The sequence below is a fragment of the Scyliorhinus torazame genome, chromosome 14 (assembly GCF_047496885.1).
Source record: "Scyliorhinus torazame isolate Kashiwa2021f chromosome 14, sScyTor2.1, whole genome shotgun sequence".
NCBI lineage: Eukaryota > Metazoa > Chordata > Chondrichthyes > Carcharhiniformes > Scyliorhinidae > Scyliorhinus > Scyliorhinus torazame.
Window position 1 is genome coordinate 141083818 of NC_092720.1, and position 24205 is coordinate 141108022.

Sequence of the window (24205 nt, forward strand, 5' to 3'; positions counted from 1 at the left end):
GGTCGTCCGGGCGAATGGGGAGCTGGTGGTAGGCTGATTTAAGGTCAACGGTGGAGAAAACCTTGTATTGCGCTATCTGGTTGACCATTTCAGGTATGCGGGAGAGAGGGTACGCGTCGAGCTGCATATACCTGTTGATGGTCTGACTGTAGTCTATGACCATCCTCTGTTTCTCCCCGGTCTTTACAACCACCACTTGAGCTCTCCAGGGGCTGTTGCTGGCCTCGATAATACTTTCCTTTAGTAACCGTTGGACTTCCGGGTGTCCACCCTGTCCATGCGGGTACCGGGCGGTCAGGAATGTAGGCCTGGGCGTTGCGGGAGGCAACATCTAGGGAGTGCGCAAGTTTCCGTGCCTCTTTAAGCCCTAGCGTGTCGTTTTCCAGCAGTCGCTGGCGGATGTTAGAGGACAGTATGCCCGCAACAAATGCATCCCGTCTTACGAGTTCGGTGTGATCATTGGCTGAAACCTGTGGACAGTTACAGTTCCTACCCAACACTAACAATGCGCGGTAAAAATCGGCCAGTAATTCCCCTGGGATCTGAAGTCTGATAGCTAAAAGATGCCAAGAGTATACCTGATTCACAGTGCGGACGTCGAGATCTGTTAACAAAGTCATTGAGTCCTCGAAACCATCCGCGTCTTCGATAAGCGTGTAGATTCATGGGCTCACCCTTGAGTGGCGGACTTGCATTTTTTGTTCCTCCGTGGGGGTAGTCGGGGCCGTCCTGATGTACCCGTTGAAACATGCCAGCCAATGTTTAAAAGTTGCTGCTGCATTTGCCGCGTGGGGGTTGATTTGTAGACACTCTGGCTTGATGCGGAGAGCAGCCATTCTTTAATTTTGTTCATTAAATTGATGCACGATCAATCACTACTTAAGCGAGATTGCAGTCCAATTGAAGGCTTTAATGAACAAGTAGTTACCCCAGCAGCTCCGGTACAGAATGACTGCTGTGGGTGAAACAAACTCTTATGCTCCGCCTGCTGGGCGGAACCAGCAGGCAGGTCCCACCACTCATATTACAGTGATGTGGAGATGCCGGCGTTGGACTGGGGTGAGCACAGTAAGAAGTTTTATAACACCAGGTTAAAGTCCAACAGGTTTGTTTCAATGTCACTAGCTTTCGGAGCGCTGCTCCTTCCTCAGGTGAATGAAGAGGTATGTTCTAGAAACATATATATCGACAGATTCAAAGATGCCAGACAATGCTTGGAATGTGAGCATTAGCAGGTGATTAAATCTTTACAGATCCAGAGATAGGGGTAACTCCAGGTTAAAGAGGTGTGAATTGTGTCAAACCAGGACAGTTGGTAGGATTTCGCAGGCCAGATGGTGGGGGATGAATGTAATGCGACATGAATCCCAGGTCCCGGTTGAGGCCGCACTCATGTGTGCGGAACTTGGCTATAAGCTTCCGCTCGGCGATTCTTCGTTGTCGCGCGTCCTGAAGGCCGCCTTGGAGAACGCATACCCGGAGATCAGAGGCTGAATGCCCTTGACTGCTGAAGTGTTCCCCGACTGGAAGGGAACATTCCTGCCTGGTGATTGTCGCGCGATGTCCGTTCATTCATTGTCGCAGCGTCTGCATGGTCTCGCCAACATACCACGCTTCGGGACATCCTTTCCTGCAGCGTATGAGGTAGACAACGTTGGCCGAGTCGCACGAGTATGTACCGCGTACCTGATGGGTGGTGTTCTCACGTATAATGGTGGTATCCGTGTCGATGATCTGGCAAGTCTTGCAGAGATTGCCATGGCAGGGTTGTGTGGTGTCGTGGTCACTGTTTCGAAGACTGGGTAGCTTGCTGCAAACAATGGTTTGTTTGACGTTGCACGGTTGTTTGAAGGCAAGTAGTGGGAGTGTGGGGATGACCTTGGCAAGATGTTCATCTTCATCGATGACGTGTTGACATATTACAGTATAAGGAACATCCCACCTAGGTACCGCGATACTCCTAATATAGCCTACCACACTCCCTCAGTCCAAAGGTGCGCAGGGTAAGTAGATTAGCCACGTTAAATTGACCCTTAGTGTCCAAAGATGTGTATGTTAGGTTGAGGGTTATAGCGGGCGACATATTGGTTAGCACTGCTACCTACGGCACTGAGGACCCGGGTTCGATCCCTGTCACGGGACACTGTCTGTGTGGAGTTTGCACATTCTCTGCGTGGGTTTCACCCCCACAACCCAAAGGTGAGCAGGTTAGGTGGATTGACCACACTGTATTGCCCCTGAATTGGAAAAAAATAATTGGCTACTCTAAATTTATTTTTAAAAAGGCTGAGGGGTTGTTGCGATAGGGCAGGGGAGTGAGTTTAGGTGGAATTTTCTTTCAGAGGGTCAGTGCAGACCCAATGGGCTGAATGGCCTCCTTCTTCACTGTAGTGATTCTATGATTCTATAAAGTCATCAATTAACTGTGGCAAACTCAGGGGAGTCCTGGCGATCTAATCGGTGCTGTGTAAACTCCAAGCTTCCTTCTTTCTGTTTACCCTCAAACAACAAGGCAGATTGACCTTGTTCTACCTTCACCTCGGTTTTGCACATCGCTCAGTGGCATCAATAAGATTCAGCATTTACCATGATGTGACCAATCGCACATCCACCTATCACGTTGATGCAGAAGGTTTGGATAATATTTTTATAAATTACACCAATCTGTTGGCTCATGATAATAAAACACAACTTTGAAAATTTTCAAGAAATAAACATGTGAAGAGAATAATCTAACGATACGTGCTGAATATTTTGAGCCTATTAATGGTTTGATCTATGTGAGCAATGTATTGGAATCTGATAAAAAACCTAACCACAGTTAACCTGTGTCTTCAATGTCTCCATATGCCATAATCTACAGTGCCCCAGCCACAAATCTACTTTGTCAATGTGGCTTGATTTCCTCATTATCAACCAGTTAATTTAAAATGAATCATTAGCTTGCAATCCATCTCCCTTTGTTCTTCATGGTAATGTCAGTAAATTATACCAGGTGAATGGTCCACGCTAAGATCCTGGCTACCTCAACAAACAGTCCAGTGGGCCTCAGTGGGTCTATTTTGAGCAGAGGAAGTCCAGACTGATCGAGAGCAGAACCTGGGGCAGAGGGACACATGCACCTCTCACACATCATAATTAATCTCAGCATTCTACACAAAAATGCAGTCTCTATGAAAAGAAAAGCATAAACGGCCAGGAAAGACACAGGAGAACATGCTCACCCTCCTTTCTGTTTCACCTGCCAAAGGTTGAGTAGATTAGGAATGTTTTCGTTGGAAAGACGGAGGTTGAGGGGGGATCTGATTGAGGTCTACAAAATTATGAGACGAATGGACAGGGTGGCCAGCAACAAGCTTTTTCCAAGAGTGGGGGTGTCAATTACAAGGGGTAGCGATTTCAAGGTGAGAGGGGTGAGGTACCCTCAATAATGATGCTTAGAGATTAAACTGTAAAGAAGGCTTTATTAGGCTAATAACTATGCTACAGATTTGGACGAGAGCTGACTGCTATACAGACCATGAGGCAGGCCTTTATGTATGGCTCCCAGATGTGCGGAGCCAGAGGCGGAGTCCCCAGGGTTCCAAGCCTGGTCTTAAAGGGGACATCACCTTACATGATGATAAGGCAGTAACCGTTCATCACATTCACCCCCTGTTTAAAAAGGAGTCCGGCGGGGGTGAAGTGCCATCATAGGTCCATCCGTCTCGGCGGCCGGATCGTCCTCCTCGATCTCCTCAGTTCAGGCGGTGGTGCGGCGGGCACGGACGTCCCGGTTGAGGGCACATCCGGGAGCACAGCGGTTGGAGCTTCGGTCCGGGTCGGGGCAGAGGAACTAGGCAGGGCCGGGGGTAGCGGAGCCGGCGCCGGCGGGGTGTGTAAAGGGGGGGCGCAAGGGGGGGCGCACGGTAGGAGCTCACCAACGGGTGGTAGGGCCGGAAGGGGGTGTGTTGTAGGGGGCGACGGGTCCTGCAGGGGAGCGGCGCGGGAAGGGGCGTCTGTGGTGGAGGATCCAGCAGGCGCCAGATCCCGGAGGGAAACCGTATCTTGCCTGCCGTCGGATTACTCCACGTAGGCGTAACTGGGGTTGGCGTGGAGCAGTCGGACCTTTTCAACTAGGGGGTCCGTTTTATGGCTCCTTGCGTGCCTTCGGAGAAGAACAGGTCCCGGAGCCGTCAGCCAAGGTGGAAGCGAGACCCCGGAGGTAGACTTCCTGGGGAAGAGAAACAATCGCTCATGAGGGGTCTCATTTGTGGCCGTGCAGAGGAGTGACCTAATGGAGTGTAGGGCATCGGGTAGGACCTCCTGCCAGCGGGTGGTTGGGAGATTTCTCGACCGCAGGGCCAGAAGGACAGCCTTCCACACGGTCGCGTTCTCCCTCTCCACCTGCCCGTTTCCCCGTGGGTTATAGCTGGTCGTTCTGCTCGAGGCGATGCCTTTGCTGAGCAGATACTGACGCAGTTCATCGCTCATGAACGATGTACCCCGGTCGCTGTGGATATAAGCAGGGAAACCGAACAGGGTGAAGATGCTGTGCAGTGCCTTAATCACCGTGGCTGAAGTCATGTCGGTGCAGGGAATGGCGAATGGGAAACGGGAGAACTCATCGATCACGGTGAGGAAATAGGTTGGTGGACGGGAGGGGCCCCTTGAAGTCCACGCTCAGTCGCTCAAAGGGGCCCGAGGCCTTCACGAGCCGAACCTTGTCTGGCCGATAGAAGTGCGGTTTGCACTCCGCACAGACCTGGCAGGCCCTGACCATGGCCTTGACCTCCCTCCTTGGTTGAGTAAGGTAGGTTGCGGGACTTGATGAAATGGACGAGCTGGGTAACCCCCGGGTGGCAGAGGTCATTGTGGATGGCTTGCAGGCGGTCCTCCTGCGCGTTGGCGCATGTGCCGCGGGACAGGGCATCTGGGGGCTCGTTGAGCTCCCCTGGACGATACTTGATATCGTACGAGTAGGTGGAGAGTTCGATCCTCCACCTCAAAATTTTATCGTTTTTTATTTTGCCCCGTTGCGTGTTATCGAACATATAGGCGACCGACCGTTGGTCGGTGACGAGGGTAAACCTCCTACCGGCGAGGTAGTGTCTCCAGCACCGCACAGCCTCCACAATGGCTTGTGCCTCCTTTTCGACTGCAGAGTGTCGAATCTCGGAGGCGGTGAGGGTTCGGGAGAAGAACGCTACTGCTCTGCCTCCTTGATTGAGGGTAGCAGCCAGGGCGATGTCTGATGCATCGCTCTCTACCTGGAAAGGGATGGTTTCGTCCACCGCGTGCATGGCGGCCTTGATGATGTCGGCCTTGATGCGGTTGAAGGCCAATTGAGCCTCAGCTGAGAGGGGAAAAGTGGTGGTCTTTAGGAGTGGGCGGGCTTTGTCCGCATACTTGGGGACCCACTGGGCGTAATAGGAGAAAAGCCCCAAGCACCGTTTGAGGGCCTTGAGGGTGCGGGGGAGAGGGAGTTCCTTAAGGGTGCGCATGCGGTCGGGGTCGGGACCTAGGACCCCGTCTTCCACGACATAGCCGAGGATGGCCAGCCGGGTGGTGTGGAAAACGCATTTGCCCTCGTTATAGGTCAGGTTAAGGGCTCGGGAGGTCTGGAGGAACTTTTTGAGGTTAGCGTCATGGTCCTGCTGATCATGGCCGCAGATGGTGACATTGTCCAAGTACGGGTATGTAGCCCGCAAACCGTACTGGTCCACCATTTGGTCCATCGCCCTTTGAAAGACGGAGACCCCATTTGTGACACCAAAGGGGACCCTGAGGAAGTGGAAGAGCCGGCCGGCTGCTTCGAAGGCAATATAGAGGCGGTCTTTTGGTCGGATGGGGAGCTGGTGGTAGGCAGATTTGAGGTCGACTGCGGAAAAGACTCGGTATTGGGCGATCCGATTTACCATTTCCGCGATGCGAGGAAGGGGGTACGCATCAAGCTACGTGAATCGGTTTATGGTCTGGCTATAATCCACGACCATCCGTTTCTTCTCCCCGGACCGGACTACCACCACTTGCGCTCTCCAAGGGCTGTTGCTAGCCTAGGTGACCCCCTCTCCCAGTAAACGCTGGACCTCTGACTTGATAAAAGCCATATCTTGGGCACTGTAGCGCCGGCTCCTGGTGGCGACGGGCTTACAGTCGGGAGGGAGGTTAGCGAATAGCGAGGGGGGTGCGACTTTCAGTGTCGCAAGGCAGCACACCGTGAGGGGGGGGGCAAGGGTCCGCCGAACTTCAGTGTCAGGCTTCGGTGGCTGCACTGGAGTCCGAGCAGCAGGGGGGCACAGAGGTGAGGGAGGATATGAAATTTGAAACGGGTGTATTTGGCACCCTGGATCGAGAGATCCGCAATACAGTACCCCGTGATTTGTTCCGAGTGGGACCCAGATGCGAGGGCTATGGTTTGGGATGTGGGATGGGTGCGTAGGGAGCAGCGCCTTACCGTTTCAGGGTGGATAAAGCTCTCCATGCTCCCGGAGTCGAAGAGGCATGCAGTGTCGTGCCCGTTGACCTGGACCTGCATCATGGAGTTCTGCAGGTGTTTTGGCCGAGTTTGATCGAGGGTGATCGCACCCAGTCGCGGGTAGTCGGAGTCGTAAAATGGCCGCTGCCGTTGGTCGCACGTGTCGGGTCGAGAAGATGGCTGCCGACCAGATGGCCGCTCCCATGATTCGCACGAGGCTGATGACGCGTCAGAAGAGGACGTGTCGGGTCGGTGCGCAGCAGCATTGCGAGGCCTGCGGGCCTGAGAGCGTGATTTTCGGGCCGGCTGTTCTTTGTTTTTCTGGCCCCTGGGTCTGGCCAGGCAGACCCTCGCAAAGTGCCCTTTCTTCCCGCAGTCGCTGCAGATCGCGGAGCGGGCTGGGCAGCGTGGGCGTGGGTGCTGGCCCTGCCCGCAGAAGTAGCAAGGTGTGCCCCCATGGTGAGCGGGTCGCCGCGTGGCGCAGGCCTGTAATACGGGCGAGTCTGAGGAAGTCCGGGGGGGGCTGGCAGAGTCCGCGGGGTACGTACCCAAGTTATGTCGGGCCACCTCCAGCGAGGAGGCGAGCGTTAGCGTCTCCTGGAGGTCTTTTGCCCCATTTTCGAGCAGTCGCTGCCAGATGTAGGTCGAGCGGATGCCGGACACTCCCCTGTCACATCCTGATGGTCACAGTCCCTGGCCAGCGCGGTGAGTTTCTCAACAAACTCGGCGAGCGATTCCCCCGAGCGCTGCCGGCAGGTAGAGAGCAGATGCCAGGCGTGCACCTCATTGACAGGTTTGACAAACCGCTTGCGGAGCAACTCAATCGCTTCCTCATAAATCGTCGCCTTTTCGAGCGTGGCGGAGATTCTGTGACTCACCCGGGCGTGAGTAGACGCAGCTTGCGTGGCCCCAGGATGGGAGTCTCTGCGGAGTCCAGGTAGGCCTCGAAGCACCGCAGCCAGTATTTAAAAATGTCCTTTGCCTCCGGCGTTCGTGCTTCCAGATTGAGCTTCTCTGGTTTTAGGCCTGCGTCCATCCTGAATCTAGTTTAGCCTAATAAATTGAGGTACCCTCAATAATGATGCTTAGAGATTAAACTGTAAAGAAGGCTTTATTAGGCTAATAACTATGCTACAGATTTGGACGAGAGCTGACTGCTATACAGACCATGGGGCAGGCCTTTATGTATGGCTCCCAGATGGGCGGAGCCAGAGGCGGAGTCCCCAGCCTGGTCTTAAAGGGGACATCACCTTACATGATGATAAGGCAGTAACCGTTCATCACAAGGGGGAAAGTTTAAGGGAGATGTGCATGGAAAGTTTTTTACGCAGAGGGTGGTGGGTGCCTGGAACACTTTGCCAGCGGAGGTGGTAGAGGCGGGCACGATAGCATCATTCAAGATGCATCTAGACAGATATATGAACGGGCGGGGAACAGAGGGAAGTAGATCCTTGGAAAATAGGCGACATGTTTAGATAAAGGATCTGGATCGGCACAGGCTGGGAGGGCCGAAGGGCCTGTTCCTGTGCTGTAATATTTTTTGTTCTTTATTTTTGCCCCTCATTTCTTCAGTCATCCCAGCCTCCCAAGGCCCAGGATCTTGCCCCTTAAATTCTCCTGCTCTTCATTTTTACACCAGCTTTTAACCCTCTCTCCTTTTTTAATTGACTCTAATCTTCTCTCTGCCATTTTTAATCTCCTCTGTTTACTATTTCTACCCCATGTTGTTCACTCCCACTTTTGCAGCCTTCTCTCTCTTGACTCCTGGCTCTCTGTGTTTGTCTCTCTCTTTCCTCCATTTTCTCCTTCTTTCTCTCCTCTCCTCTAGGTCCTCTACATTACCTTAAATAGCTCATGATGTTCCATTCCCTCACTGCCACTACATTCATACCTCTGTGGAAGAGCACTATATTCACCAATAAATTTAAAAAACACTTGCACTGCATCTTTATAGCCTTGGGACATGTCAAACTCTGAAAGGTCAGCGAGGTAATTTTGAGGTGTGGTCACTGTTAAAATGGAGGAAACACAGAACCCAATGCATGTGTAGCAAGAACCCACAAATAACATTTCTTCGTTTTATAGTTCCATGTGGACGTTTCATCCATCTGAGAGGTTTAACATCTCATCTGAAAGATAGCATTCTCTGACCGAGGGGATGCTGCATTGTCCTGTATTGGACACACAGCCTTGATTTTGTGCTCAAGTCTCTGGCCTGCGTCTTGAACTCGCAATCTCCTGACTCAAAAGGACTCTGAGCCAAGACTGCCATCTTTGATTTGCAGAGTCAATGTGAAGGCCCTTACAATATCTAAAAGGAACCTTCCAGGAGACTAGTCTGAGCACAGGGTTGCACGCAAGGCCGATGGTTTACCAGCTGGATGTCGTTTGTGCTGAAAATGTTTTTTGGGGGGAGGGTGGGGGCAAGGGCTAGCTGAATATAACCGACAGGGTCATTTATATCATCATCTCTCCATCAATTACATGGATAATATTTGTTTTGCATTAGCCAGGTGCATGAAAGCTGTGGTGAGTCGGAATTCCAAACATGATGTGTTGTTAGACTGAAGAATGTAGATAATTACTGTTTTCATAACTTGTGAAGTGCAAGGATTTAATGATAGGTTTGGAGAAGTTTAAGTAGTTCCATCTTTTCTGTTCCTTGGCTGCATCTTTGCAACATTTATATGTAAGAGAAGTGAATATTCTACTCCCACTCCTGTTTCCCCTGCAGTGTAGGCATTATTGCTCATCTTAAAGAGTAGTTATCTAGTTTTGAATGCTTACCTCAAGAAAGATTTATTGGAATGGTTGCAATGCAGGTTCACCACAATGAAACTAAGGCTATGAGGGTGAAATGATTTGCACAGGTGCCATTAAGTTGGTGCCTATTGTCTTGAGTACAGGAGTTTGAGGGTTTATCTGATTGAGGTGCTTAAATCAAATCAGGTTAAAGGATATAGGATATATATCATCGGATCAAAGCAAATAAACTATTTTCTCTGGTAGGGGATCTGGAACCAGGGGGCAGAACCTTAAAAATAGAGCTAGACATTTCAAAAGTGAAACTATGAAGAATTTATTCAGGCAAATGATAATGGAAATCTTTGAATTCTCTGTGTAAGGAGATCCCGGAAGCTGGAGATCAATTAGAACTTTCAAGGCTGAGACTGATGGATCTGCAGTAAAATGGCAGCAATGACAATATTTCAGAAAAGAGCAGGCAAGAATTGGTGTCTCACTCAAGTGTTGTCCTTCAATCAAACACTTTAATTGACATTTGTCTCATTGCTGTTTGTGGCACTTTGCTGAGCGCGAACTTCAAATTGCTTCTGAAGTGCTTTGGGGCATCCTAAGGTTGTCTGTGTCTGATTCTCTCTCTCCCTCTCCTCCTCTCTTTTTCATGCTACCATTTTGAGAGGAGGAGGACTCTGTCAATGAACTGTGTGCCGACAGTTGAAATGTTCTTACCCCTGATGAAGGATATGCTGTCCAGCCCAGTTCGGCTGTGGCAGTCCGGGTATCCAGCAGAGTTTCTGAAGAAAAAAGAAACAAACACAATAGCAGGTCAACTATTGAGCATTCACTCAATGAGACAGAGTATTAGACACTGTGACCATCACAGAATACGTGTATATATTACCATTACATTCACCCTACCCATTTTGCAATTCCAACACCCTCTCTGCCATTTCCCATGAAAATGGAACTGTACAGGCACTGATCAGTTCTGACCCAAGGTGGAAATCAGGGTTATATTTACAAGATGGGACCCCAGCTTTTATATTTAAAGGGGGCACATTGGCCACCTGGCCAGAGGTCCATTGCAAAATGGTGCTGGCCACATCACCAGTGACCCCATTTAGGGGTCATATCCACCCTGTTAATGACTGTTAAGTGCTACCTACAATTGACCCCACACAGTGAAAATTCAGGAGCCACACACCCTCAGATAGGAGCTTCACTCCAAAGGGCAAGGTAGGGCTGAGAATTATCGTAGATTTGGCTGTTGCTGCACCATGTTTGTGGGCGGCACGGTAGCACAGTGGTTAGCACTGTTGCTTCACAATGCCAGGGACGCAGGTTTGATTCCCGGCTTTGGTCACTATCTGTGCAGAGTCTGCCCGTTCTCCCCGTGTCTGCGTGGGTTTCCTACGGGTGCTCCGGTTTCCTCCCACAAGTCCCGAAAGACGTGCTGTTAGGTAATTTGGACATTGTAAATTCTCTCTCTGTGTACCCGAACAGGCGCCGGTGTGGCGACTAAGGGATTTTCACAGTCCCTTCATTGCAGTGTTAATGTAAGCCTACTTGTGACAATAATAAAGATTATTATTCTCTTCAATACAGTTTCTTGGGATCGGTCAATTTCCCACTGCTAGCAGATGGCGAGTGGAGGTTCATGTGGAGCATAAACACTGACATGAACATGTTGGGCTGAATGGCCTGTTCTAGTGCTGTACATTGTATGCGACTCGTAACTGCACCAAAAGTTTAGTTTCTGCATATAAATTCTGGCAAGTCAGCAACTTGACAACTTGTGATGACTCGTCTCTATAAAAATCAAGTGAGCAATTCCCTTGGCATTTATCAAAAAAAGTCCACAGAACATTTAGCTGCTTTTTGAGACAGTACAGAGACAAAGAAGTGATTAAGAAAAATAGAAGTTTGTAGCATGTAAAGAGCAATTAGCCCATCAAGAATGTTCCTCCTCAGCCCATGTACAGGCCTTTCTATCACAGTTTCTACCCAAAAGATTTAAGATCTTTTAAAAAAGTGCCTACCCCTCTCCACTATTCTGATGCTCGACCAGCCAACAGTCCCACCACAATTAATAAGCAAATGTTGGGGCAGCACGGTAGCACAGTGGTTAGCATTGCTGCCTCACGGCGCCGAGATCCCAGGTTCGATCCCGGCTCTGGGTCACTGTCCGAGTGGAGTTTGCACATTCTACCGTGTTTGTGTGTGGGTTTCGCCCCCACAACCCAAAGATGTGCAGGGTAGGTCAATTGGCCACGCTAAATTGCCCGTTCATTGGAAAAAATGAAGTGGGTACTCTCAATTTATTTTTTTAAATAAAAAAATATAAGCAAATGTTGGGTTCTATGCTCATGACACATACAGGTGCACATGGAACTTTCTCTGGGGGGATTATATTGATCCCAGTAAAGTGCATTTTGCATTTGTCTTCTTGCTTTCAATAATTCAAAACTAATTCAAAATAATTCAAAACAGGAAATTCAAACTCAGCAGGACCATTTGAAGCTCATGCTGAGTTCAAAAAGAGCACATTTTCACCCTTTCAACCACCTGCTAAGCAGCCTCCTTTGGCACTCTCCCGCTTTCATGGACTCTTCTGATCAGCTTCTAGGGTTAGTGGGTTGATTCTATCCCACTCCACCTCCTGGAGTGAAAATTGGGTGTAACACTGTCTTATAAACCAACAGGGGGGGGGTGGTGGGGGGGGGGGGTCTGCCGAATTGGGAAACTGCCTAACTTGAGCTACCCAACTGGGTAATAAAAATCCAATCCGAAATCTGCACAATATGATTTTATAATCAATTTAAGAATGGGTACACTTATCTTCTCATAACATAAACTTGTCATGATAAATTCACATGTACATATTTTAAAATAGAAATTACCTATGTAAAGTTGTCACACTACAATTACATCCTCCCACCAGTGGAAGTACTGTGGGAAGAATAACTTCAAAATAGGGACTGGATTTTCTCTGTGCAGCTAGTTCCTTTCTTTGTTAGAACGTTCACCTTCTAATGCTACTTTATCCGAGGACAACTCTTGGTCTACAACTCCTCTTGCATTATGGGACACCGTGGGCGGGATTTTCCAGTCCCCCAGCTGCATGTTTCTCGGTGACGCACCGTTCACTGGAGAAGGATTCTCTCTTCCCGTTGCTTGCCAATGGGATTTCCCATTTAAACCACCCCATGCCACGCCGCCAGGAAACCCATGGGCAGGGGTGCGCTGCCAGCAGGAAAAGAGAATCCCAGCGGCCCGTATTACAGAGAAAATAAAACAGTTCTTCAAACTGCAGAGTGCGATTCATTAAACTGGAATCACCGTGAAATAATACTGTCAAAGCCTTCTGAATGATGGGCAGAGGTCAAAAAAACCTCACTGGTCTTCGTTAAGTAAACATGCTTAAAATCTATTAAGCAACAAATGTCGTTAATTACACAATTTTAATTTAAAATAACATTAGGTTTACATTCCACAGTGTTGTCAAATGCTGTACCAAATTTATTCTGTGACAGTCTTGCCATCTATCAAATTTAATTCATGTAGGTACGATGCTGCAGCTATTAGCTGTAATAATTACACACAGACAATATCAGCATTGCAGCAAGGAGGCCTGAAGAAAGATTGTTTTTTTATATTATTCTGTCATTTTCAACTCCTTTTTGAGTATCAACATAAAAATATCTTGTTAATGAAGTCATCCAATTTTTAAAAAATTCTTTGATCGGAAAGCATTTCACGAGTGCCACGTTCACTACGTTCTCCTGAAATCCATGAGTGCTTCCACAATGAGTACTTTGTTTCAATAGATTGACGATAAGGCAACCCCACTAATGCTCAGAAAAATGTTCAATACTGTCAACCACTGCAGTTCAATTTGTGCCCCATTCGAAGTTGGTGAATGGCTGAAATATTGTCCACGTGGCCCTCACGCCGTCCACACTGTAATCCTGCCCCTGTAATCCTGTCCCATTAGAGTTGCTAACTGTGACTGGACATTTTGGAGCAAGTTCATCACATGACCTCCTGTCACAAATAGTCTCACGCCCACTTTCCCGCAATTGGCCACTCAACATGTCCCTCATCAAAGGATTGATTCTTGACTGAAAGACAAAAAGCGATTGGCCTCCATTTCCAATATGTTTAGAACCAATAATAAGTGTTCAATGAAAATAGCAATTTTAATTCTTCTCTGATTCGTCTCTATTCTCGCTCAAAGTGATGCCATGCAGATTAATTTGTAATTCATGTAGACCACGGTCAACTACCTCATAAACAATCAGCTTGATGCAGGGACCATTCACGTTGGTCATTAGTGGCAGTCTTCCCCAGTGCTGGATCACTCCCACTATTGTAACGTAAGCGGGGGGGGGGGGCATGAATGTGAAACAGCAGCAAGGGCTTCCCGCTTGGTTTCTGTCCACCCCCTCCCCCCTGCCTCCCCCCCCCCCCCCCCCCCCCCCACCCCCCTCCCTTTGTGATGTTACGTTGGGGCGGGAGAGGCCTCGTGTAATGATATGCAGACATCTAACTAATGGGTCATCAGAACAAGACACAACCAATGGGTAATCAGAACACCCAGCGGTGGCATCACCACAAAAGGGCACCACACGACCATTATAAAAAAGACAAGGCACACAGGCCCTGCCCCTTCCACGTGCAGAAACCTAGAGAGCAAGTCGTGTGTGGTTAGCAGCACCATCACACCATAGCATGTTGTCTAGAGCAAGTTCATATAGTTAGTAGAGTATACTGTGTTACTAGAGTCAGATTAGTAGAGTGTAGAACTCATTTAGGAGCTTTGTTAATCGCTCAATAAATACGTTCAACGTTCCTCAAGGTCTGGGGTATCCTTCAGCAACGCCTAGAATCATCATAGAATCATATAATTTACAGTGCAGAAGGAGGCCACCGGCTCTTGGAAAGAGCACCCTACCCAAGCCCACACCCCCACCCTATCCCCATAACCCAGTAACGCCACCCGATACTAAGGGCAATTTTGGACACTAAGGGCAATTTAGCACGACCAGTCCACCTAACCTGCACATCTTTGGACTGTGGGAGGAAACCGGAGCACCCGGAGGAAACCCACGCACACACGGGGAGAACGTGCAGACTTCGCACAGACAGTGACCCAAGCCAGGAATCGAACCTGGGACCCTGGAGCTGTGAAGCAATTGTGCTAACCACTACGCTACCGTGCAAGTGGCTGCAATTCCCTGGCTTAAAATGTCTCCAGTGAGTCATAGAATTCAGAAAGATTGTACTTATTTTGTATAACCCTGTTACCTCACCACAGATTTAGGCAACATTCATGAACCATTAATATTGTGTAACACCAACAGTGAAGCCTATTTGCCTGGGCTGTAATCAAACAGTGATCATTAACAATGTTGCTGACAAACACATTGGATGATATGGGTTTGAATACACGTACAGTTGAACAATTCCCGAAGCAGTCCCCCTTCTCAGCTACCCCAGGTGACCCACCTAACCCACCACAAAGGGACTGAATTGTTCCAGAGGATGTTAACCTCACAGGTCTTAGTGTGCAATTCATCAATCAGGCGTCGTCAGGCGGAATTGTGTTCCAGTAAGCGAGGTGTGCATTAAGTAACACACCTTGCAGTACACGCAGGAATCAAATCTTTCATTTAACTGAACGAAGATTTACGAACTGAAGGAATATTGCATAAAATATCACCACAAAAGAGGAGTTGGCATTTTCACTGGGCATACAGTTCGAAACAGGAAAAATCTTGCATTCACTGGTTTTTGTTTGCTATATTTCAGGCTCTCTGATGTGAGCAGAGGGGAGCTGCATTGCAAAATGGACATATCTCTCCAAAGTCTCTATGGGAAGGGCAGTTGGTACAAGCCGCCGTATTCTCTTAGGTCACTGATGTCTTTTGTTGTGTGCTCCTAACTTACAAATACACACAGTCAGATTTCTGCACTTAGAAGTGAAGGTTAATGGTTAGATCAGCAGCGTTTGCACTCACTGAGCCACCATAACTAAAACCTTCTTTTTTCCACATCCTTGTTGCTAATTTTGTACCCAATCTGTCTCTCTTTCTGTATGTGTGCCAGAATTATGAGTGGCAATCTGCACAGTGGACTCTTTCCCACTGGGAGTCACTGAGACGATCCAAGCTCACTTTACTCACTGAGCTTAACAGCTGTCAGCAGAAGGTGGCCTCCATCCCATCTGTTTGGGATGCTTTTAAACCCAAGTCTCAGGCCCCTGAGATGAAAGGCTCTGATCCTCTTCCCAGTATAGCTTAAGTGGGTAAGTTCCCCAAGGAGACATGGAAAAATGTCTTGAAAAATAAACCATTGGTTCTGTTTTTAATTTATTTTGTCCAATCTACTCTTCTAACAGTCAGGATGTTGAACACTGAATGGGTTTTTAGGTTCGTCAGAAGTGAACTAAACCTCCAATATCAATTGTTTTTGGGAGACCATTATGAACTGCAGTTGATCCTGTAAATAGGGACCAGGTTTCAGTGTCAGTGCTCTATCCAGTGAAATGCCCATCAGGCAGGCTCCATAATAGGCAAGCGATTTGCGCTCTTTAAATTATGAGGCTTTAAATGACGATGGGGAGAAATGTTTCACTGACAGGAGGTCCGGAAACCTCAGGTTACAGGTTACTGACAATAATAATACGAATAATAATCTTTAATATTGTTACAATTAGCCTTACTGCAATGAACTTAGTGTGAAAACCCCTAGTCGCCACACTCCGGCACCTGTCCAGGTACACAGAGGGAGAATTCAGAATGTCTAATTCACCGAACAAGCACGTCTTTCGGGACTTGTTGGTGGAAACCGGAACACCCGGAGGAAACCTACACAGACATGCGGAGAACGTGCAGACTCCGCACAGACAGTGACCCAAGCCGTTAATAGAACCCGGGACCTTGGAGCTGTGAAGCAACAGTGCTAACCACTGTGCTGCCATGCCGCCCTGAGAACCAGGGCTGGGATTCTCCCCTACCGGGCGGGGCGGGGGAATCCGGCGTAATGGAGTGGCGGTAACCACTCTGGCGTCGGGCCGCCCCTAAAGTGCGGAGAATCCGCACCTTTAGGGGCCAAGCCCTCACTTTGAGGGGCTAGGCCTGCGCCGGAGTGATTTCCGCCCCGCCGGCTGGCGGGAAAGGCCTTTGGCGCCATGCCAGCCGACGCCGAAAGGACTTCGCCGGGCGACGCATGCGCGGGAGCGTCAGCGGACGCTCACGGCATCCCCGCGCATGCGCAGGTGAGGGGGTCTCTTCCACCTCCGCCATAGTGGAGACCATGGCGAAGGCAGAAGAAAAAGAGTGCCCCCACAGCACAGGCCCGCCCGCGGATCGGTGGGCCCTGATCGCGGGCCAGGCCACCGTAGCAGCACCCTCCGGGGTCCAGATCGCCCCCGCCCCCCCCCCCCCCCCCCAGGACCCCGGAGCCCGCCCGCACCGTCTGCTCCTGCCGGTACGGTAGGTGATTCATCCACGCTGGCTGGCGAGGATTGGCAGCGGCGGGACTTCGGCCCATCGCGGGCAGGAGAATCGCCGGGGGGAGCCCGCCGACCGGCGCGGCACGATTCCCGCCCCCACCGATTATCTGGCGGCGGAGTATTCGGGACACGACGGGGGCGGGATTCACGCCAGCCCCCGGCGATTCTCCGACCCGGCGGGGGGTCGGAGAATCGTGCCCCAGATGTGAAATGGGGAGAATGTTTTTTTTTTTGCACGGTGAATTGCTGTGATCTGCAAGTCGTTGCCTGAAAGGATGCTGGAAGCAGATTCAAAATGAACTTTCAAAAGGGAATTGGAAGAAATGAAAAGGAAAAAAAAATTGCCATGAGGAAAGAGTGAGGTCGTGGGACTAATTGGATAGTTCTTTCAAAATGCTGGCATTGGCCTGATGGGCGTCCCTGTGTTGTATGCTTCGATGTTCCAACAGATTATAGTCTCAGCAGTGAAGACAAAGATACACAACATAATTTAAGAGTCAGTCGTTGTTTAAAAAATTGGTTCTAATTGTGAGATTGTACCAATGATGTAATTGATAGCGTCACTATATTTATGCTTTTGGGAGGCATGGGGTATTGTGTTAAAAGTGACATTTCTTTATTCTTTCATGGGATTTGGCCTCACTTACAAAGCCAGCATTTGTTTCCAATCCTTAATTGCCCTTGAACTGAGTGGCCTGCTGGACCATTTCAGGGGGCAGTTTAGAGTTTGGAGTCTGCTGAGAGTCTGGAGGCACATGTAAGCCAGACCAGATTTACTTCACTAAAGGACATTAGGCACCAGGTGGGTTTTTGCAACAATCGATGGTAGTTTCACGGTCACTAATACTGAGGCGAGCTTTAATTTGTTTTAATTTTTCCAATTAAGGGCCAATTTAGTGTGGCCAATCCACCTACCCTGTACATCTTTGGGTTGTGGGGGTGAGACCCACGCAGACACAGAGAGAATATGCAAATTCCACACGGACAGATCCAAGATTATTAATTGAGGTGAAATTTCATCAGGTGTTGTGGTGGGATTTGAAACCATATGCCCAGAAGATTAGTCTAGTCCTCTGGATTACTAGCCCAGAAGATTAGTCTAGTCCTCTGGATTACTAGTCCTGAGAGTTTGTCATTACTCCACCATACCAACTAATAAAGAGTTTTTTGAATTAATAAAGTTCCATGACATGTTCTGCAACCATTGTTGCTTCTGCTGTTGAATATTGCATTTATTAAATCTGTATTGCTGTCCTCACTGAAAGTCACTGTCCCAATGCACATTATCCAGGATAACTCAAAATTAAGGAGACAATGGATCAGTGAGTAACAGTTCACCTCTGGGTCAAAAAGTCCCAATCCAGGAATTTCAAATCAAAATCTCAGCAGATACTGAGGGGTTTGGATGATCTGTCTTTTGGAGAAGATGTTAAACCATGGTCCTATCTTGTACTGTCAACTGATGTAAAAGGTCCCAAGACACCATTTTGAAGCAAAGTAGGGGTCATTATCATCGAATTTACAGTGCAGAAGGAGGCCATTCGGCCCATCGAGTCTGCATAATTATTTATTCCTTAACCAACATTATTAAAACCAATTATCTGGTCATTGTCACAAATCTTTGTGGGAATTCTCTATGCACAAACTGGCTGCCATGTTTCCTCTCTAACCACGCTTTAAAAGCTGTTGAGAAGCACGGGATTGTGAAAGGTGCTATATAAATGCAAAAGCGCTTAGTTAAAGTCCATTGTGCACCATCCATGTCTCCACAAGAGAAAGTTCCTCGTGTAAAGAACATCGCCTCAACATTGATTGAAGTGGGCAGAGATTGCGATTTGAATTCTGCTCCATCTTAATATGATCCTCCAGGATTTCTGGGTGGGATTCTCTGTTTCAGAGACTAAGGGCTCCAGCCAACAGAGAATCGGCACTCTGTCCTGCTGGTGCTTGGGATGTCACCAATGTGATATTGACATACATTTGCTATGTTAAATTATGCATAATGGCGAATAAGCCTGTTTCGCTGCACTTATTTGTCGCAGGCCATCATTTTGAATCCATGTGTCCAAAGACAGACCCCCCCACCATAACAAAAATGCTGACCCCTCCGTCCCACGCTAACAACAGAGAACCCCAACCCCTCTTCAATGGGATTCCCAATCTTAGCGGTGGGGCGCAGAGAATCCCACTCCTGGGGCGAAATTCTCCGGAAACGGTGCGATGTCCACCGACTGGCGCCCAAAACGCAAATCAGACGGGCATCGCGCCGCCCCAAAGGTGCGGAATGCTCCGCATCTTTGGGGGCCGAGCCCCAACCTTGAGAGGCTAGGCCGGCGCCGGACGAATTTTCGCCCCGCCAGCTGGCGGAAGAGGCCTTTGGTGCCCCGCCAGCTGGCGCGGAAATGACATCTCCGGGCAGCGCATGCGCATGAGCGTGTGCGGCCGCTGACAGCTTCCCACGCATGCGCAGTGGAGGGAGTCTCTTCCGCCTCCGCCATGGTGGAGACCGTGGCGAAGGCGGAAGGGAAAGAGTGCCCCCACGGCACAGGCCCGCCCGCGGATCGGTGGGCCCCGATCGCGGGCCAGGCCACCGTGGGGGCACCCCCCAGGGCCAGATCTCCCCCTGCCCCCCCCCCAGGACCCCGAAGCCTGCCCGCGCCGCCTTGTCCCACCAGTAAGGTAGGTGGTTTAATTTACGCCGGCGGGACAGGCATTTTAGCGGCGGGACTTCGGCCCATCCGGGCCGGAGAATCGAGCGGGGGGGCCCGCCAACCGGCGCGGCGCGATTCCCGACCCCCGCCGAATCTCCGGTGCCGGAGACTTCCGCAACCGGCGGGGGCTGGATTCACGCCAGCCCCCGGCGATTCTCCGACCCCCGGATTTTCATGAAAATTTAATGAAGTCACTATATGCTTTTTCACCATGAATAATCAAGAGCAAGAATCTGGCAGATTTAGTTTGGCAATTACTGCATTAAATATTGAAACTCCACAGCCTTGATCAATAGTGTTTTTTTGTAATTAAAAATTGAATGAGGTATTCAATTTTATACACCTCTCTGGTTCCCCCGGATCATTAAAGGCAAGGGTTAGGCTGTGAAACAGTAATAGATGATATAATATGATGGTTACAGTGTGTGTTGGTGATACACTGCCTTGGGGAACAAGGCTACTCATTATTAGAAGAGAAAAGGGCAGATACCATTACCAAAATTAAAACCGACAACAAAACTGTACACACTACAGAACAAAATGACAAAATTCAACATCATCAGTGAGTCGAAAATATTTTAACATCTGCTGCAAGACTGTTCATATGAAAAATTTCAGCAGCAATTTCTGTGGTATTGTTCCATTAAAGTAGAAACTCAACACGCCAAATCTCTTCATCGTGTTGTTCTTGTAATAACAAACCTTAAACATGTTTAGAAAAGCAACTATTTTGAAAGTTCAGAAAACAAAAACATGGGAGGTTGTGTCAGTAAGTTAAGATCTTATTTGTTTCTCTCTGGAACTTGGGCTCCAGCCCAGGTCTGTCTGCTTCTCTCTGTTGCTGCCCCTCTCTTGTCCCAGGGGTTTGTGAGAAGCCAAGCGCATTCTCGCATTCTCAGTCCAGCTCTGATTAAAAGCACAGTCAAAAGCCCCCTGACACTGTCAGTGACATTGGCTGCCAATGTTTCTCCAATCCAACTGCAGCGTGAGAACTCAACTTCACAAACAAAATAGCTCCAATTAATGTGTTTTGTTTAGCACGAATTTAGAGGAATTGGCCTGTGTGCCTTTGACATTGTGTCTAGTATATTTAAATGTATAATATCTGCTGTACATCCTCTATGTCCAAACATGAGAAATATGTAGACTTTAACATCAACCAACTTAAAAGCAAAGACTTTCTACTGAACCTTTGACTTGATACAAATCTCCAATTGTCCCGAAGTCAACACAGACTTCTCAGGAGTATTTATGGGGGTGTGATTCTGCTCTCTGAAGATGACACTGTCCAAAATAAAGAAATAATTCATTTCAAAAGTTTGTCCGTGTCTACCCACCAATATTCATACGAGTTTGGTGTTGTGCCAGTTGATTGTTGGACAGTATTGGACCCAAGGTTAGTTAAGAATAAACAGAAGATTTTTGTTTTAAATTGGCCTGGCCTTTAGGCGTGCAGGCTGCTTTTCCTGCACTTAACCCCCCCACCCCCATATTTTGTCGTACCTCTGGTGAGGACTACTTTCTGGACGTTAATCATATCTCATTGGGTCCGGCGTGAGATTTCCCACCTCAAAACTCAACTGTCTTCCATGTGTGAGGGTACAAGCAGAGTGGAGGTCCTGCCACCAGACAAAGATCCTGGGAATCTTTTGGCAAAGAAACATATCATTCAGCAAAAGAGGTGTTTATGTTCCACACGAGCCTCCACCCACGTTACTTTATCCCACCCCATCAACATATCCTTTTATTCCTTTCCCTCTCATTTGCTTAATTAGCTTCCTTTTAAATATTTCCTTGCTATTCAACTCAGCCACTCACGTGGTAGGGAGTTCCACATTGTTACCATTCTCTGGATAAAGAATTCCTTATTGAATTTATTACTGACTATCTTGTATTTGTACCTTGAGTTTAGGAAATATGGCCCAGGATTCTCCGATCCTGCACCGGGTCGGAGAATCGGCGGCGGCACCGGTCGGGGGCCGTTGAAAGCGGCACCCCGGCGATTCTCCATGCCTCGACGGGCCAGGTGCCTGCCGAGTTCGGCCGAGTCCCGCCGGCGTGGGTTGCGTATGGTCCAACCCGGCGGGACCCTGGAGTTCTGGCTGCGGGGGCCGTCCTGGTGGGGGTGCGAGAGGATCCGACTCCGGGGGGGCCTCCACGGTGGCCAGGCCCATGATCGGGGCCTACCGATCAGCGGGCGGGCTAATTCCATGGGGGGCCGATGTTCCTCCGCGCCGGACACCTGTATATTTACGTTATTTTGTTCTTTCCTTGTCCAACATCCAATTTTTAATGAGAAAAGTCAACGGGCGCGATCTACCCGAATAGGAACAGAGTCCCGTGGCACACTATTATCCAGGTCTTTCACGGTGCTCAGAGAACCGAGAAACACCACGCTATTGAACGGACATTTGGGTAAATTGGGGGCCTTAGCGGGGAGCACGCGGCCGAGACGCACTTCATCCCATTTTCTGCACTGAGGAGCTCCGCTCGCCAGAACTCTGCTCGCCAGAACTCCTCAGTGCAGGATGAGATGGCGTCCCAATCTCTCAACCCCCAATGTGACCCCAAACTCTCCCCAAGCCCCAACTCACCAATAAGGGGGTCCTCAGGCACCCCCTTGCAGCTCCTGCTCCCGCACAGGGCACCCCAAGCCCGATCACATCTGTGAACAAGAAATGCCAGCTTGGCACCTTAGCAGTGCCAACCTCACATCCTGGCAGTACCCCTGCCAGCACCAAAGTAGCACCTTTGCAGTGCCAGGCTGACACCAGGTAGCACTGCCAGGGTACCAGGATGGCTGTGCCAGGATGCCCAGGTGGCACCAGCAGTGCCAGGATACCACCCTGCCCAAAGGCCATGCACCTGGGGGCCTCTGATCCCCTGGGAGACTTGTCTGGTCCCAGTTTTTGGAGACCAGTACTGAACGGTGCTTGCTTGAGGTCACCGAGATGATGGAGATAGATCCCACGCCTCGGGTACCTTGGGAATCTACACATTAAAGTGAGGCTAGCTGTCTCACTATAATATGCAGATTTGCTAAAATGTTGGCAGGATTTATATCGCAGCGTCTCACAAGGTTGCATTAGATCTCCCAAGGTATGGTGGGCCGGGTAGATCCCAGGAGCAGGATCTCCCGGCTTCTGTCAGCTATGTTGCTCCGCGGCGAGCTGCTTTTTGGGCGGGGCGTAGCCATTAAATCACCCTAGCTGTCTCATTCTAATATGCAGATTGACAAAAAAAAAGATCTTGCCCACAATGGCTGGGATTCACATTGCGGCATCTCGCAACATCGCGTTAGATCTCACGAGGCCTGGCAAGCCGGTTTGATACCGGAAGAGGGATCACCCGGCATCTACCGTTCATGTTGCACCGTGCTGCCTTTCGGGCGGAAAGCAGCCAGTAGACCTCACCTATCATCTTCAGCAACCACCACAAACTCTGGACCCTCACCATCAAATCCACATGCTCAGGCAGGGAAGTGGAATTAGGTACAGTGATCTTTCAGAGAGCTGTGCCATATGGCTTCCTTCTGCACTTTAAATCTGATTCACTGCAGCCATCATCTCAAGTGAAATCAAACTATTTGATCTCAATTTGGGCTTCGAACCCCATCTCCTCTGCAACTCAAACATTGTCTACTTCCACCTCCAGAACATTACCCATCTCCACACCTGCCTTAACATGCCGGCTGCTGAGGTTTTTATCCCTGCTTTAGTTCGTTCTAATCTCAACTATTCCAATGCTTTCCCAGCCTGTGTCCCATCTTCCAACCCAACTCCCCCTTAAACTTGAACTCAAATAAAGTCTCTCATTCCAACTTGCCTCCAGTCCCACTCACTCACCACTCCCATCTTTGCTGACTTACAATGCTTCAACAAATATAATCCTTTCATGATCTCAACCTTCTCTGCAGCCTCCTCCAGCCCTAAAACTCTGCTCAAGATCTCCATTCTTCTGACACCAGCCTCTCGTTCAAATCTCTCTCTATTCATCCCATCACTTTCACCCACTTATGGAAACATAGTTCTGGAATCCCCTCCTTAAATCCCTCCATCACTACACTCTCCTCTCCACCTTTAAAATCTTCTTTAAATTCCATACAGTGTTGATTGTCCTTTTAAATGGCAACACAGCGGAGTAAAGGTCACCTGGTCTCGGCGGCCAATCGGACTCAGAGTGGGGGAAAACCAGGGAGGGGAGGTGGCGTTTCTCCACATGCAGAGAGATTTTGGAATTGGCTGCAAGCATGCAGCCCCTAAAGATCACTTATCAATAAATCTCTTTTTGTCCACTAAGGAAGTCTCTGAAGGTGCATCATTACACATCCCTTTGGCCAAGTTTTGATTACCCTTCCACTGTCTCTCTTCACACTTTGTCCCAAGGGTGACCACAGAGGAATAATGGATTCAAAGTTTTTTACCAAGTTCATAGGTGAAATCCAGTGTTTTTTGGAAAAAAAGCAAAATAAACAACTTGAGCTTCTCACATGACAGATTCTGAAATTACTTCCATATATTTTAACTCTGAACTTTACAAGTGACAGAATTTAAGAGTAATAACAATCAAATGTATAATGAGAAATTATTGCCAATAAATGTCAGTTGGATATGACATTAAATCACATTTCTAAATAGGCTTCATATCACAACAGAGTGAAACATGTCAGCGAGTTAAAGCGAGCTATCATCTCCCAGCAAGAAACAGAAAGCTATACATGCCAGGCATTTATTTAATCACTTCAAACTTATTGGAGTAAATTTAATTTAAAAGATGAAT

At 48.8% G+C, this 24205-nt stretch overlaps 1 protein-coding gene across 3 annotated transcripts in view; it reads right to left on the reverse strand.

Annotated features, from left to right (window-relative positions):
* The window catches only part of LOC140390075 (ephrin type-B receptor 1), a 741967-nt gene that overhangs the window by 548404 nt on the left and 169358 nt on the right, over positions 1–24205 (reverse strand). For 2 of the 3 annotated variants that reach the window (XM_072474951.1, XM_072474953.1), the window contains exon 2: positions 9929–9993. In XM_072474951.1, coding sequence (XP_072331052.1) covers positions 9929–9993 — 65 coding nt within the window. Of the gene's footprint in view, positions 1–9928; positions 9994–20929; positions 20979–24205 lie in introns of those variants that run through there. The other variant, XM_072474952.1, reaches the window with a different exon arrangement.